The sequence below is a fragment of the Harpegnathos saltator genome, unplaced genomic scaffold (assembly GCF_003227715.2).
Source record: "Harpegnathos saltator strain DR-91 unplaced genomic scaffold, Hsal_v8.6 scaffold425, whole genome shotgun sequence".
Lineage (NCBI taxonomy): Eukaryota > Metazoa > Arthropoda > Insecta > Hymenoptera > Formicidae > Harpegnathos > Harpegnathos saltator.
This window is the reverse complement of record NW_020230234.1, coordinates 875,240-892,500: the sequence shown is the minus strand read 5'-3', so window position 1 is coordinate 892,500 and position 17,261 is coordinate 875,240. Positions and strand designations below refer to the sequence as shown.

The 17,261-nt window shown below is 52.3% G+C and overlaps 1 protein-coding gene across 2 annotated transcripts in view; it reads right to left on the bottom strand.

Moving 5' to 3' along the window:
- LOC105184251 (uncharacterized) overlaps positions 1 to 17,261 on the bottom strand; it is a 255,175-nt gene that overhangs the window by 96,113 nt on the left and 141,801 nt on the right. For both annotated transcript variants that reach the window (XM_011142934.2, XM_011142936.2), the window contains one exon: positions 11,227 to 11,334. In XM_011142934.2, coding sequence (XP_011141236.1) covers positions 11,227 to 11,334 — 108 coding nt within the window. The remainder of the gene's footprint in view (positions 1 to 11,226; positions 11,335 to 17,261) is intronic.

The window sequence follows — 17,261 nt, the reverse complement described above, 5'->3', positions numbered from 1 at the left end:
ATTCGCATTAACTCCCCCATGCGACGGAGCGTTACCTTGTCGCGCGATCTCGCCGACCGTGGTAAATAAATTAATTTAAGAATCAGGCGCGGATCTCTCCTGGCAGAAAAAGGAGGATGAAGGGCGCGGGAAGGGGGAGAAAAAAGAAGACGCGTCCGAGCAAGAGGAGATTCGCTGGAAATTGTCTGAAAATGCGAGCGCATTAAAACCCTGGCGAAGAGAGGCCTAAGGGCTGTGCATAATGCAACGAAAGACGGGCGGACGGGGCGCGACGTGGACGTGGGGGAGGGATAGCGTTTTCATATAAATTCATGCGAGCAGCTCTCGAGGCTGCAGCGGGAAAATCGGGAAAGCCGGGATTATATCCTCAAGAGTTTGCCAGCTTTCAACGCTCATTTGAGGAGAGGCTGGCAGGGGAGGGGCGGCGGAGAGAACACGGGGAGGGAGTCGTAAAGCGATGCGATGGGTGGTGTCCAGGGGTGGACTTGCGGCACGCAGCACTTATCTGCTTAGGAGCGTAGTGATTTATGCATTAAGCCGGCCGCTTAATGACAAACGCAACTGACGATGGCCACTCTCGATGCTGTGAAGGGGTTGAACATTTCCCTTTTTCTTCTCTCCTTGTTCGCGTGAGAAGCACCAAACGTGCTAATGGTGTGTCGATATGCACGTCAAAATTTCATCGGATATATTAATCGAATTTTAATAGAGTAATACCTCATCAAAGTGTTCGATCCATTCTTCCTCCTCTTTTCTTCTTCTTGCTTTTCAGGGAAGGGAAATTTAATCAACGTTTCTATTAACGAGATATTTGATATATAAAGAATGGGAAAGTTTTAGTGAATGGAATTTCAGAGATACGAAGAGAGAGCGATTTTATGTTTCATTTAATTCAAGGCGGGCTTTATCTCGACAGAAATTCAGTTCGGGACTCGCGATTGTCGAGTTATTTAAATGCCGGGAGCTCTAAAAGCTACTTAAACGAAGAAAAATGAAATGCAATTTCATGTGAGAAAAATTTGCCATGGATGGCGAGGTAAATGCGTAAAAACTTCGCGATAAATATATATTTCCAGCGCGCTATGCACCGTTGAGAACTTTGCGAAACGACGATTAATTCGCTCGAAAAAAAAAGGCTTCGCACGAGGCTTCGCGAGGTAAATGATAAATGGCAAAATAGGGATCGAGTACCGCGCCGGTGTCAATCGTCACTTTGTTCGCGCCCACCGAACGAACAATTTTCTCTTCTCCTCCCCTCCCCTCCCTCTTCCTCCTCTCTCACCCTGGACTCAACGTCTAAACGACTTGAAAGTAATTTCAAGCGTAATCAGCCCTTTCTTTCAACGAGACGCAACGCATGCGAACGCCTCGATGTTGCAAGAAGATTTCTCTTTCGTTCTCCCTTCAGCCTACCTTATCTCTCTCTCTCTCTCTCTCTCTCTCTCTCTCTCTCTCTCCCCCTCTCTCTTTCAGCCTCTCATATAATTACGAAAAGTAGAGTATCATAAGCCGCGGAAGGACAGGGATTCCAAAACGTCCTGTCCAGCCCTGGTGCCATGCGATACCTGGGTCAACCCCCCCGTCGCTTCCTCGCCCCTCGCCGACTCACCCTCTTTTGCGCGCGATACGCTCTTCCAGGCGGATTAAATACACTCGTCCTGATCCCGTGCGCGCATGAAAAAACGAAGGGCGGAGTGAGGGTGAGGCGGGGGCGGGCGATCGTAAAGTAAAATAACCGTTTGGAAAAAATCTGTCGCATCGCGCACACGCGCGTACACATCGTCGAACTTTTCATTTCCGCCGTGGATCGGACTATCCTTCGCCCGCCGTTCCTCCTGTGCGCATCGTTCCGCGGCACTGCGATGCGCTCGCCCGCGCGTCAGCGCAGCGCAACGCGCGCGCGACGCTCCACGAGAGAGCGGCACTTTATCGATAACTCGATGAGTCCGAACAGCGTTTCCCCCGCGATGAATCGCCCCGCCTGTCGAGGAACATGTGCGTCACGCGAAACTCGAAATTCTCCCTCCCTCCCTCCCGCCCTTCCGCCCCCGTCGCCAGAGTCCCTCTCTCTCTCTTTCTCTCTCTCTCTCTCCTCTCTCTCCTCTCTCTCTCTCTCTCCCTCCTCTTTCCCTTTCTGTGTCTATCACAGTAAAAAAAAAAAAAAAAGACACGTGCATCGTAAATTGGCTCGCCCGATGCGTTCCCGCTCGTCATATACGCCGCACCCTTCTGCCCCCTGCTGCCCTTCTGTTGCCCTCCCCCCCCCCGACTCCCGGCGCTGGTAGCAAATAACGGCGGGACCGGGTTGAAAATGTGTACACGCGAAACTCGGTCAATTAAGTAGCCGGCGGTATCGTCATTTCGTCCAATCGCGCACGCGCGACTACCTCTCGCGCGGTAATCCTGCGGGGATTCACTCCGCGCGCGATCGATTTGGCTCGATCGATCGATCGATCGATCGAGTGAGCGCGCGTTCGAACGCTTGATCCGAAAGACGCACGTCGGGGCATGAAGCGCGATCGAAGCCAATCGAGCCGCATCGACCGGCGGCGTCAGTGACGAGGAGCGACGCGTCATTAACGAATCAACGAGCATTCATCATGCGAGTGATCGTCGCATCGTTCATTTGTTGTTCATATTCGGAGTCCATTTATTACCGGGATGTTCGTAGTAATGGCGCGTTTTTCGCCGCTCTGGCGTCGCTCTTCGAAGTAATTGTTCAAACTGATACATAATATAAATCTCACGCTCGCGTACATGTTACACTTGTGTTTCTACCTGCCCCCTCTCATTTTCCCTCCCTCCCTCCCTCCCTCTCTCTCACTCTATCACCGCGCGTGCAGTACATAAAGCCCGAGCAATTGCATATTTCCACGATTGTGTCGGCCTGCGAGCCGCGAGAACAACCGATTTGAGTGCGATCGGACAGGTTGTGAGCGAGCGGGAAGAGGGAAAGAGAGAGAGAGAGAGAAAGAGAGAGAGAGAGAGAGAGAGAGAGAGAGAGAGAGAGAGAGAGAGAGAGAGAGAGAGAGAGAGAGGGAGAGAGAGAGCGTCGCGACACCGTCGTATAAACGGTTCTGCCGTCGCGGCGTCTCTAACGTGTCACCGGGAGAACGTCACTTTGAGCCAGTTATCGTTTATGTAACCGGTAACGAGCGCGGACTTCGTTAGTGTAAGCGCATTTCGCGCAAAAGGTTACTTTGAGCTCGCTCAACGACAGTGCGAGAGGGTGAAGAGAAGGTGAGCGACGTGGGGGTCGGCGGCGGCGGCGGCGGCGGCGGCGGCGGCGGCGGCGGCGGTGGCGGCGGCGGCGGCGACGAGAGGGCGGAAGGCTACAGGGCTGGCAGGGGAAGGGGGAGGGGGTCAGGGAGGCGAGAAATGGCTCGGGTGGGAGAGAAGGGGGGAACAGCGGCGACGAGAGGGGTGACGGGGTGGATCCCGAGCGCAATTACATTATACATCCTCCCTAATTAGCGGAATTTCCGGCTTGCAACACGACGCGTTGTGTTCGCGGCGGATAAACGAGTCTGAAGTAAAATAACGTTGCATAATAAAATTAAACAATGCGAGCGTTGCCGTTAATTAGCGGCGGATTTAGCGCGCGGGGTCTGGAGGCGGTCGCGACGCGGGGAGGGGGGAGGGCAGGGCGCTGGGCAAGGGGCGGAGGGCAGGGCGCTTAGCGAGGGGCCGAGGGGTTGAAGCACGCGTGACATGGTTGGGAATGTTCGCGAGCGATCGGGAGCGTCGTGTGTGTTCGCGTATATGTGTGTGTATGTGTGTGACGTGCTTCCGCCCCCAACTCCCCCGCCTGCCGCGTCGGAAAGTTGCGCGATTCCCTCCTTGGTCTTCGTTAAAAGGATCGACGATTGATTCGGACCTCGTTACCCCGTCGTTAGTTACCGTCGGTGTCGGCTTTCGGCGAAGCGGAGCTCGGCAGCGCGGAGTCCGATGTTCCGCGGCGGAACGATACGCACGCGAAGCGCGCGCTCTTTCTGTGTCTGTGCGAGGTTCGGAGGGCGGAGATCCGGAAGAGAGGATACCCACCCCCGCGGACATATAGGCGGTCGATGGTCGTGAGCGATTCCAGTCGCTCGCGCGATAGACACTGCATCCGTCGAATTTTTTGTCATTTATCGTCCGCCGCCGCCGTGGCTGACGGAGCGACTTGTAATTTGTTGATGTCACGGGAGAAAGAGAGAGAGAGAGAGAGAGAGAGAGAGAGAGAGAGTTGCAGGGGAGGAGGTGGGCACCGTCCCTCGCCAATCTTACAGCAGGTTCAGCGACGAGATAATAAACGGCCGGGAAAAATATAGAAATTTCTGAAAGATATTTTAATATACGTGTGTATGAAATTTGTCGAGTTTCAGAGTAGGTGCAAACAGAGAGAGGGAGAGAGAGAGAGAGAGAGAGAGAGAGAGAGAGAGAGAGAGAGAAGGACGGGGAGAAGGAGGTGGGAGGTTGGCTTTTAAAAAATCCGCGCGACGGGGATGACTTATACCGCGTTTTCATGCCGCGTCGGGACACTTTGCGAAGAGTGAAAAAAGACCGTGCCGTCATAAATCAGCACATTAATTCGTAACGAGATTAGTATAATAAATCATCGTCCACCCGGTATTTGCATATGCCGTGCATTATTCCCGTCATGTGACTCCCACGTCTTCCGGGTGGGCGACGTTAAACGCCGCTGACGTTCGCCAAGTGAATATCACAATCAATAATACGTCGGGTCCCTCTCGGGGGGAGGCTCGCGCGCGACTCGGGACAGCGGAGCGTTTTCTTTCTTCTGAGGATTTTTCTTTTTCCGAAATTTCCGGATCTCATACTACAGTCTCATACTACAACGCGCGAGCGTTTCGCGGACACCCAGGAGGCCTTCGCGAAAGTGTACAATTTCTGAGAAATGAATTTTGATTAATCGTCGAGAGAGATCAATCATTTTACGGGAGATAAAATCTGGTGGGATTTCGCGAGAGATAAATTATCGAAAGGGACGAGTTTACAGAATTTCTCGTGTGCAGAAATTTATTTCTTTTCTCCAAGCGACGTCCGTGAGGCCTGAATCTACGGCTCGGTCAAGGCGAATTACACGCAACGCTCGCTCCGTCGCGCAATTGCGCGCGTGTGGATTTTTCCAATTTTCCCCGCGCGACGACGGTCGAGTCGGCGACGAGGCGACGTTACCGTTGCATAATTGTTCATTGTACATTATTTGTCCAATTCGGCGAAATCTCGAGCCGTGAACGAAGTAACGGCGAAAACACACGAAGGGAGGAAAGCGCCCGCCAGGAAGGCAGGCACTCGGCGTCCAAACGAGATCGTCGGCGAGAGCGAAAGGGAGGCGCGACAGGCGGGATTGTTTAATTTCCAATGATAAAATTTAATCGGTCGCATCTTTTCCGTCTCGCGAGCGGAAACGCCGCGCTAAAGTACGGTCGCAAATCACTCGCTCAATTCAGAGAAGCTCGCTCCCACGCCCGATCTCTCCGGAGAGGCCGCGGGACTGGCTGGCGCGAGCTGTTTTTTCGGTACACCTGGGGATGTCGTACGGACGGGGTGACGCTCGTTTTTTCCTTTCACGTCACCCACGTTGGGGAGAAGATCGATTCGCTTTTTAGGAAATACAAGCGGCGTCAAAGGGTTAAAGCTTATCGCGTGGGAACTCTTTTACTCCGTTCGTTCGCACACCCCATGGAATTAGCCGCCGTCGCTATTTTCTCCCCCGCCGCCGCCGCCCCCCCCGTCCTCACATCCATCCCCTTCGAACCTCTTTCCTTCGTCTCTCTCTCCCTCTCATTTCCCACCCCTCTCCTCTCTCTCTCTCTCTCTCTCTGTTTCCCTCTCTCGCTTCAGCTCCTACCATTCTATCCGCGCTCGTCCATCCAATAAGAAGGACGGACGCGCGTGCGCGCACGTCCTTCTTTCTTCGTTTCTCTCACTCTGCGCCCGCCTGCCCTCTCGGGGGATGGCAGTTTCTCCGCCACGATTACCCCAGAAATCTTTCTTCGGCTAATGCAAGAACTGTGTTTCCGGCGGTTCGCCCGATGCTTCGCCTACCTTCGGGGCGGACAAGCACGTACACACGCGGCTAGGGGTGCGCGCGCGCGCGCGCGCGCGCGGGCGGTGGCGTGCATTTACAAGTGCGACTCGCTGCGGGGGAGGAGGAAGCGGGGCTTGAAATAGGAGGGTGGACAGCCCGACGCTATAACGTGGAAACTGTGAGAAATATTTGGGTAAAAGTACAGATGGTGGTCGAGTTGCGCACACACACACATACACATACACACAAACACACACACACACACACACACACACACACACGCTCGCGCCGGGGACGCGTAATAGACGGGAATTTGTAGAAATTCCTAGGGGGTGGGGGTGTCGCTTTCTCTCGGGGTGGGAGGGGTGGGAGGGGCGGCGAGAGGATCGTGTGCGGAATTCTTCGAATTATCCGACGCGCTGACGGGAAATTCGGCAGACGAAAAGGTGCTCGCGTCGTCCTTCGCGTTAATCCCGCGCGGGATCCGCCTCGGCTCGTTCGCAATAATCAACGGATCCCGCCCGCGGCGCGACAATTCGACGAGGCACGCGAGTCGTGGCGCGAAGCCGCGTGAAAAATTCACGGGGATCGGCGCAACTCGAAGCTGAAGAGGGTCCGTGGGAATTAATAGTCTGCGAAAATTACCAAAGTTCGTACACGGGAGCGACGCGCGGTGGTATTTACTAGCGCCGTTCACATAGGGGTTGCGAATTGCGAAGGGAGGAACGGACGGAGAGCGCGCGCAAAAGAGAGAGAAAGAGAGAGAGAGAGAGAGAGAGAGAGAGAGAGAGAGAGAGAGTCCATTCACGCATTCGCTGGCATAATACGGGAACCGGTGGGAAACACTCGGATAAAAGATCAGCCGACTCCGGGCGGCGGTATACCGAGCGGGGCGGCGGAGGGTGGAGGCGGCGGAGACCGAGCGTGTGCATCTCTCCGGAGGAAAAGAGCGCCCTGAAAAATTCGATACCGATGCGCGCGCTCTCGATATTCGAGCATACGGGCGGCGTATAGGACACGGAGGACATGGATTACGAGGGACGACGAGTATAGCCGGATGCGCCTCGACAATCTCACGTGTGTCCCGGCGGGCGTGTTCAAAAATCTCATGAACGTTTTTCAGATAAATGGCGGGAGATCGCGAGCCCCGAGCCGGCTCCAGATTGGCGCACCCTGCGCGAGCCTTGACTCCTTGCGCCGGCATTTATCCGACAAGCTCGTAGATGCGTAGACGCGTCCCTTCAGAATTTCTTCTTTTTCTTTCGCTTTTTCTTTTGCTGCACGAGGTAATTTTGCGCGGGTGAATAGCTGATTGCGATCGGATCGAGGCGCGAGTTGGCGCGAAGACGTGGCGGTGGCTGGTGGAGGTACACGCACGGCTGCTGCGAAGGGTTGATGAAGGGCGAAAGCCAGTCGCCGAAAATATTCGACTCACGCGGGAGCCGGACGGGATTCTCGTCCGGGATGCGGGATCGCTACGGGATCTCGAAAGTTTCGTGTGACGTAAATACGGGGAGGTGTCCGGAATTGTCCGAGCCGGCAGTTTTCGGCTTCTGCCTGAGCAGCCGCGATTTTCGGGCTATTTACAAGCGCGCGCGATTCCATGATTTTCCATGGTGCTTTTATTCGCTCGAGTCGCGCTACGATTATTCGGATCGCATTTTCGCGTACTGCCGCCTGTCGCCGGTACGCGCATGGGGGCTCCCCTTAGATTTAGCGCATTTAAGCCCTGTTCCCGACGGGTTCGTTCCACTGAAACAACATAATCTTACACGAGACGTCATTACTCGTCTCGTCTCGTCGGACTGAGCCGTGTTATTTGATCGAAAAAGAGAGCACTATTGTTTCACACACACACATACGCGTTCACATGGCGTGTTTTCCCGAACTAATTTATTGTTCGATGAGCTGTCGTTATATAATGTTTGGCTAAAAGTCCGAGAGCAATCACCGCGTCGGCAATGCACGCTCTATCAATATCCGTCGCGTATCGACTGTCACCGCATTGTTCGCAGCGTTTGTCAGCGAGCGGGAAACGTTACAATATTTTTCGAACACTATAAGGGCGCGGCGTAGCGCGCGAGAGAGCCGCAAGGATATCGCTATTGCCAGAGCTCATTGGCCGAGCAGCCAATTGCTGCTCGGTCATAGAGATTAGGCAATATGGGTTACGGTTAATAACCGGATGGCTAACCATGGATCGATAGAGGAAACCGCGGAAGCAGGAGGGGGAGGGGGAGGGGAATGAGAGAAGCTTCACGTATAAAATGGGAAGACAGCAATGACGCGGAAAATGAACGACGCGGATTTTTGTTCGTTCGCTCGTATATCCGAGCGGGACGACCGAGCAAAGTAAGACGAGAGCAGACGGGACGATCCTCTCCCGTGGCGAAGCGCGACGAAATTATTCAGGAAAACCAACGAGCGTGCTTATCAAGCGTCCACAAAGCCCGGGCCAGTATTCATTCGAATTCGACGAAAGCCTCCGATTGCGACGCCCTCCGCCCAGAATATTCGCTCCGTCCACGACTCGCGCAAGACTCCTAAAGAATATCCGCGGGGATATTTTTGCCCGTAGTCGGCCGGCTAATTAGAAATTTGTCGCAACACGCTGCACGTGCGAGTCGCGAGAACGCGAGCGTCGGCCAGCCGTCGCGGCCGAGCGAATGGCCGCGGCGATGCGCCGCGATATTCGCGCCGCTGAAATTAACGGAGCCGCCGGCGCGGCGCGACGCATCGATGGTAAGATTCGCGCTAATGACATCGCCGCACACGTGAGCGCGCGCACTCGATGCACTTTAATATCGCGATTCGCCATCGGCCATGAGCGCCGCTCGACGAACGACGCTCGCTCGCTCGCATTCGCGTTATACGGCCGCGGCAGGCCGGGCGATAAATCCCCAGGTCCAATGCTCCGCTTGCCGTTTGTTTATTTCACGCGTGCGGTATTCACAGCGGCTCTGCCTTTGTAAGACGCGGTTTATGTCGCGTGTCATAACCGGTCCGAGCGACGGGATATATTCCTATGGTCGGCTGGCCGGTCGGTCGGCTGGCTGGCCGGCCGCCGCAGGCTCGGCCTCCCAGCAATTCTCCGCAGCCGCCTAATGCGAATGCGCTGTTTCTAATTTAATATCTTAAGGGCGCCGGCGTTAGCCGCGTCAGCCTCGTCGGATTACGACGTCAGACGCGACGTGGTTACAGCGAGCACAATTCTCTCGGCCGCCCGCGAGGATATTTTTACGCGCCGCCGGCCGGCTCCTTTGCCGGACGTCGCCTCTTATGCCTCTGGCATACTCGGAGTATCCAGTTTGTAGAATTAGCGGATTCAATCATGTCATGATTGATATATTTGATGCGCTGTGCAGGGAGCGTCGACGAAAGTCGCACCGGAGTCGAGGCAAGCCGACTCGATTTCAGGGTCGTGTACGGGGCGAGTTCGCTCGCAGCGCATTTAATTTCTGTTAGCTCGGATTTTTCTCCACCGAAATTCTCGCGTTCCCGCTGGTCGATCCCCGATTTGCGCGGAACGAGCTGTAGGTATCAGGATCGTCGTGAAACGATCGTGAAGCTGACTACTCGATACGTTGTTGCTCGTACTTGTCATCTCATTTACCTGGCTCTTTAATTTTACGTTGGATCGACCTTTTATAACCGAAAAAGCATTTGCGTCACACATATACAACTACGTTTTGAGTTTCGACGACAAAATATTGTGATTTAAATTCCTACGACAGACTGTCAATTTGACTTGACTTTTCCTCGTCTGCAGTTTGTGCGACAAATTTTGCGTGACTCGAACGCTGGAACATTTTTGCCCGATTCTTTTTCTTTTTTTTAATGCATGGACCACGTTGAGGGCTGGTGGGATTTTCGCGAAGTCAAAAGGTCGTTTGTTTCGTATAATCATAGTGAGTGGAAACCGTTCGAGTCTTCATAAAAATATTTTCGAGCGAAATTATATCCGGAAAGTAAAGTGACAAGCTTATATCGCTCGTGGACGTGTGACTTTTATATATAGAGTTAATTCTTTCGCACTGGAAGTTCCAAGTTGCAGTTCAACATTCACTCTCGCGAGTTTCGAGTGACAGCGTTTCCGTTATCGCGCTGGGTCAATTTCATTTATTATTGCGAGAGTTATCTCCAAGAAAAACTTGGGGATTATATGCATAAATATATTCAGTTGTCGGCGCTAAGTGATTGACATCCTTAGAATCCTATTATGAATCAGAATCGTCATAGAGAACAATTTGACAGGACGCACAAAGAGAGCTCGTATAAGTTTAATCCCGCTAAAAGTTCGGAAATTACGGAACGGGACCACGTCCATTGGAAGGAGAGTGATACAATGTTGCTTGAAAAATTTACGTCGAACCCCCTCGATATCCTCTTCTCAATACCTAATACGGGCCTGCGGCGCTTTTTTTTTGTATTTTCGCGCAAGTCATAAATATGTCCCGCCGAGGAGACGGTAGGCGTCGTTACGCGGTGGAACGCTAAGAGAGAGATACACTTTCTCCGTCGAGTGTTGAATAAATGATCGCGTCAAAGTGATCCCTCATATTGCCGACGTGTTCCGCTTCGTTGCATATTAATGCGAACCCCTTTTTCCCTCCCCCGCCTTGTGTTTCATTATTGCTTTACAAAGTGCCGGCGTGTATCGATGTGTCGATAAAAAAGGCCTTCTCACCGCTGTAATCGTGTCGCTTTAAATTCCCCCATGAATAAATAATCGCATTTTCTCCGCGGAAAAGAAGGCGGAGAGAGAGAGAGAGAGAGAGAGAGAGAGAGAGAGGGAGAGAGAGAGAGAAAGAGGGAGAGAAATTAGATATATGATCCGGCAATTTCTTAATTATTAGAATTGTAAACTCGCGCCGAGAGGCGGGGAACTTTATTTCCCTCGAAAAAGAGGAGGAAAAAGTCGCGTGTGGAAAAGTACGTTCTCGTATACTTCTCTCTCTCTCTCTCTCTCTCTCTCTCTCTCTCTCTCTTCCGTTCTTGTTCCGCGCGCACACATGCACACATGTTTTAACGCACAACACTTACAGTCTTTCGCGGCGTTGTAGAACTAGACGGAATTTTCAACGGAGCGTCGCGCAGTTTTGCCGAGATTACGGCGACGTTTAATCTTGCGCGATCTCCTCAATGAACTCCGTGCGCGATATACGGCGAAATAATGAAGGGTCACTCACCGAGAATCTGGCTGAGCACGGTGCGGCCGTCTTCGCCGAGGCACGCACTGCGCGCGTCGAACGGGTTAGTGAACTGCACGAACGCATAGCCCTTGTGCATGGAGATACCTGTCGATAAAAAATGCAAGAAACTCGATTAACATTTCGCAGGGAGGTGGCTCTCATCGCCGGAAGCTTGAAAGCTGTTACACCCGCCGTTTTCGACCGACACGCGACCGACTCTCCGATCATAATTACAACATTGGGATTTTGATATAAAAAAATCACTTTCGCCGTTATCCGCACAGCTCAACGATATTACAGTTTATAAATGATATGATTATAGTCCACGCACAAATAATTAGTGGGTGCATCGAAGAGAGCAAGCGGAAATAGGAGATGCGTATTTTCCTCGGCTTGCGCTCGCTCGCACGTTTAGGGAACTGAAAGAATTTCCTCGTAGGAATACGTCGCGTACGAACCCATTCAGAATATCGAAGGTCTGTCGAAAATAGTTTATTCAGATCAAAAGAAACAATCGAAATGAAGGGAAATTTTACGGTCCGGGCTTATTCGGAGAGATTACGATTTTTCGAAAGGCCGCGTGAATGTCCGACAGAAAACGCACGCGGCGCCGCGACATCTTCCATCGCAGGCTGACCACCTCCTCTCCCTTCTCTTTTTGTGCTTTTCTCCTTCTTTCCTTCCACGGCAGACTTTGTCGCGCACAAATACGCGAAAGTGTTTAATAGAATAAACCTCGGTCGCGCGCGAGGGAGTGCAAAAATTTCCAAATTAAATAACGAAATTTCCAAACGATTAAATACAACTCGAGGGGAGAGAATATTAAACATTTTTGCAAACCAAATTTATAAAAACAAAAGCGCATTGTTGCCGGCCGATTTCGCCCGCGCGGCAAGTCGCACGCGGACGCGACCTGTAATCTGTGTACCCGTAATAACTTTTGCGTGGTTAGCAGCTGACCATGCATGGAATTCATTATGCCGAAACAAATATGTAAATCCGACCTCTACACGCGCAACCCCGGGACTCCCCCCTCCTGCACGCATACGCGCGCACGCGTCTACGCGCAGGCATGTGTGCGCGTTTCGGAATGCAAATACGCGCTGCACGCGCGCGCGCGCGCGCGAGCCCGCTTCGCTGCTGACGCGCGGCTGTACCGTCGAGCGAGATGTTCATAGTTTTCACCGTTGCCGTTGTTATCGGCTCATTCTTCAATGGAACCTCCTTCCCCGCGCGGCTGTCGGCCGCCGGGGAGCAAAGGGATTTTGAAAGCAATTGGATTTCCACCGACTAATGTAACAGAGCGACGAATTAGATCTCTTGGACAGTAGCACGTTCGTGGCCCTTTGCGTTTCTCTTTCTCCCCCTCTCCCTTCCCCTCCCCCCACCCCCCACCCGAAATACGAGGCAGAACGAGCCTACGCTGAATTTTCAAATCATCGTTCCTTCATTTTGTCCTCTTTTTTTTTTTTCGCCGGAATACGAGAGCGAAATGGGGAGGAAAAATATAACTCGAGAAGATAAAAAAATATTTATTTGTTCAATAACATATTCGCTTGAATCCGAATTCTTTTATTCGGGCAAAATGGGCAATTGCTTTTTCACGAAATGCTGCGATCCTCGAAACAAGTAATTTGCTCACTTTGAAAGTAAATTCTTTTCAGGAGATAAATGTGTACGTTGCCGCGGATGAATGCGTTACCAATATGCGGACCGTTACTAGACCGGACAGCTATTTTCTATTTTTTTAATTTACTGCTCTAGAACTTGATGATAATACTTGTTAATAATAAGCATATTTTTTTTCTTCCGATGTGAGGCTAAGAACGGATATTTCTGTTTCCTTCGACGCTCCTTTTTATCCTTTCCCTTCCCCGCGGCGTATTGCGACAATGAAAACGCGCCTGCGCCTGCGATGAATCAAGCTGGTGCAAAGGAGCTGTTATTTTTCTATGAAAATCTCGTAGGAAGTTCGCCTACCAAATGGAAAAAAACAAATAAACGTTCTCGCTGGATGTCTAAAAAATACCGAGTCAGTGTGGCGCGTTTTACTCGTAAAAATGCCGGATCCTTCGAAATTGAATAATTTCGTTTCTCGAACGGGCCGCGCGCCCGTTCGAGAAAGGAATTCGGCAATGGACGCTCCGCTCGTCGTCCTCGAAATTTCTCCAACAATTAGCTCGGAAACTTGACACCGGTCTTCGATTACCGAGATATATACCGTCGCGGTGTCTCTCGGTGTCTTTCTTGTCCGGCCGAGAGCGAACGGGTCGCTCGCAGGATCCGCGCTGAAGGGAGAAAACACGCGGTGCTTTTCGCGTCACGTCGCGGATGCGTCCTCATTCGGCGGGCGTTGTCAATCGACCGGCGTGATTCATCGAAAAAATTGCATCTCCCACGTGCTCCCGAAATGGTGTAATTGTGATCCGAAGTGGCGTCTCGTCGATATAGTCGGTTTCCAGCGAACATCCCGAAAATAACCGGCCGCCCGGTTATTTCGAATATTACCCGAAGCGCCGGCGCTGTAAACTCAATCCGGCTGGCCGGCTAATATCTCCATTGATGTGTTTTTTTCCTTTTTTATTTTGTTTCCGGTATTTTTCTACGGGCGATTGTAAAATCACGGGCGACCGGCCGGCAACTTTGACCCGCATCCATAAAAACCTTGGTCGAAAATACACCTCAAATTAGGTATGCCGAGCTGTATCCTGTAGTAGATGGCAAGCCGGAAAACAACCACGTGCGACCGCGCTAAGAAAATAAATATGGCGACAAAATGGACCGGACCGCGAAACAACGGTCGGCAGAGACCTTCGAAATATCGGCCAATCTTGGCGATCTCGCAAACTCGTCCCCTTCCTCCCCTCGTCGATCCCGCGATCCTGCGATTTTCTCCTGCGATTTTCCCCCCTTCTTCTGCTCCGCCCGCTCCGTCCCGGAACCGCGGACTCTATCGATCTAGTATCGCGTATCTTCGCCAATTTTTCTCGCCGGCGGCGAGAGTGAAATTTATCACGACGTATCGCGGGCCGATCCCGTCGATCTCCCGAAACATTTAGCGCTTCGGAACTCGACTCTCCCGATACATAAAGCACTACATCATCCCCATATCTCAGAGCTTAATCCCCCGGGCCCCTTCCGACCCCCAGCACCCACCCCCCATCATTCTGCGACGGAACGGCGCGGCCCGGTCGGAAGGAGATCGTCGTGTCGATCGTATCGATCCTCGATCCTCGTAACGTAACTCTCCCGTTCTCGTCGTCGTCGTCGTCGTCTTCGTCGTCGCCGTCGCCTTCGTCGTCGTCGTCGTCGTCGACTCGTCGTAACGTTTATTCCGGAATTTAAATCGCTGTCTGCGCGCTTGTCATACGTTAAGAGGAGGGTCCGACGGGGCGGCGGCGGGGGACAGGGGTGTATGTGTGCATTTGTGCATGACCCGGGTGTGCAGGAGTTCGATATCGAACGCTGCGGGAGATCGTTTCGCGGCGGAATTTATTCTAGCCGTAAAAACCGCGATAGCGAAAATGCGCGACCGGTAAGTGCGAGGAGTATACGTGCGGATGGTTGATACGACGCCCAGTTCGGTCGCTGTTATTATTCCTTCTCCCCCTCTCTTTCTCTGCCTTTTTTCTCTCTTACGCACACGCACACTCTCTCTCTCTCTCTCTCTCCCTCTCTCTGTCTCTCTTTGCGCTGCCAACGCCTGTTACTCTTCCGCCGCGACCGCGGGATTCCTCGATTTGCGCAATTATTTCATCTGATAACCGCGTCATACTCGAGGTTCGCGCGAGGGAACAGCCCGAGAGGACTTCGCCACGCTCGCTCGCGTTCTCTTTCGAGTCTTTCGAGAGAGGGCGGGCGCGCGAATAAATTCAATCGCGCGCGGGGCAAGAGCGAATGTGACGGCCGAAAACGAAAAATGGGAATCGAAGCTCGATTCGATAGAGGGTCCTTCGCGACTAATAAACAAGCCCCGTTCTTTATAACAATTATTTGTATGTTCCGTAACTGAGTTTTGTTTTCTCCCTCCCGCCCCTCTCTCTCTCTCTCTCTCTCTCTCTCTCTCTCTCTCTGTCCATCTATCTTCCCCGCCGTCTCTCTCCCTTTTTGCAAAGTGACGAGCGCGTGGCCCGATAACGGCGGCGTCGCGTTGAGGGCCGCGTTGCAGTGAATTTTTCCAATGTTTCCGGCATTTGTGTAGAACAAATATCGACTTTGTATTGGAAAACTTGTCGCCAGAGAGAGGAACTCTCTTTCTCTCTTCTCCCCCCCCTCTCTCTCTCTCTCTCTCTCTCTCTCTCTCTCTCTCTGTCTCTATCTCTCTTGTGTTGTTGTTATCTGGGCATTCGACAGTACAGATTTAAATCATCCCGCCGACGATTTCTTCCGATACACAGTCTCGCATACAGAGTGTCCCGGAAATATCGCCGGTTCGTTCCGTTTAGAGCCTTCGGACAACTGGAAATCGAGTTCTCCTCGGCGGCACGGCCGGAGATCGATCGGCCGCGCGCGCTCGTTCGTCGTCTTGTTTTCCTCTCGCGATTTCTTCCCGCGCGTCATCCGTCTTTCTCGTTAATTATCGACGAGCGAGTATCGGGATGTCGGTCGAAGGAATCCGATGATATTCGGTTCCTCGCACAAATCACCAGTAGTCAGTTCTCATTGCGTGCAACGGGAGCAAATTATTCGTCCGGGGTGTCCAGCTCTCCGGCATGCCAGATATTCCTTGCGCGTTGATTCCTCTCTGAAGTCTTCTATCGAGGAAGGTCGGAATGCCGACGTTCGGCTGACGATTTGACAGGCGGTTCGTGAGGACATTTTGCAATCGGTATCTCGCGCGAGAGCTCCTGGGACGGGACCGGCTCTCTCTCTTCTCTCTTCTTCTCCCTCTCCTCTCTCTCCTCTCTGTCTCTCTCTCTCGGGATCCACTGTCGATTTCGATCCGTCGAATTTGTAATTTGTCCGTTATCGCGCGCGGAACACGCCGGCCGCGTGGCGCCGCGAGGACGACGACGAGGACGTGGCTTATCCTTCGTATCGGCGTCCCGCTAATCCGTCGAGCGCCTTAATTCCGGCGACAGCGAGAAGTCCGCCTTATTGTCTTCGTAGTCCTTTATTGAGAAAGTAAGCTGTTTATCGGCAGCCGGCAGCTCCTTGTAATTTCGACGCGCGACATTCGGAATTGCGATCGCCGGACAGGATAACTACCTCCTGCTGACGTCCGCCGACGTCCGGCGTCGCGACACCGATATTGCCGGCGGCGGGACATCGGACGTTAATACTACGGTATTTCTGGTTCTTAAGGGAGGGTGGGAGGACTGGATGCTGCATTCGTCAGAATTTCGGTGCGCTAAAACTACTTTTCAGAAACTACTGACTCGGTCGCGAGCGACCGCTCGGATTTTCTGCTAATCGCAGCCAACGCGTTCTGAGCTCGAACTGATAAGCGAATAAATCGCGCTGACGAGAGAAAACGATGGAACATCGGGAGTGTAAACCTTCTCCTTAGGTCTGCAGCCACGATCCGTATTAATAGTCGTCACTTGAGACTCGCCCCGCGTGAGACCCTCAGATTTAAATCTCGCGTCGGATGTGAGCCCTTCAGTCGAGTCGAGATTACGAATGCAAATGTGCGTCACGTGATGAAAAATTCAAGTCTCAGTGTAAATTCAGGTTCCAGCATCTCACACGAGGGAAATTTCAAGCCACGATTATTGTTGCAACAGGAATCGTTCCATCGCGGTCTCGTTCATAATGAGCGATGTTTCTCGCTTCTTTTCTCGCTTCTTTTCTCTCTTGTGAATAACCGCACGACTGAGTAAGTGACTACATTCTGAGCGTGTACCCGACTAAAAATTTTGATCAGGTTCACCTAACATTGCTAAGGACCTAATAGGGTGAATGAAAGGTAATCCTAAGTAAGTTAGTCCTTACAAGTCCTAACGACAAATGAGTAAGGAAGACCTTTGTAAGGTTACAATGATTGAGTCCACATTAAGACCTTAATGTACCAACCTGATGTATGATATAAT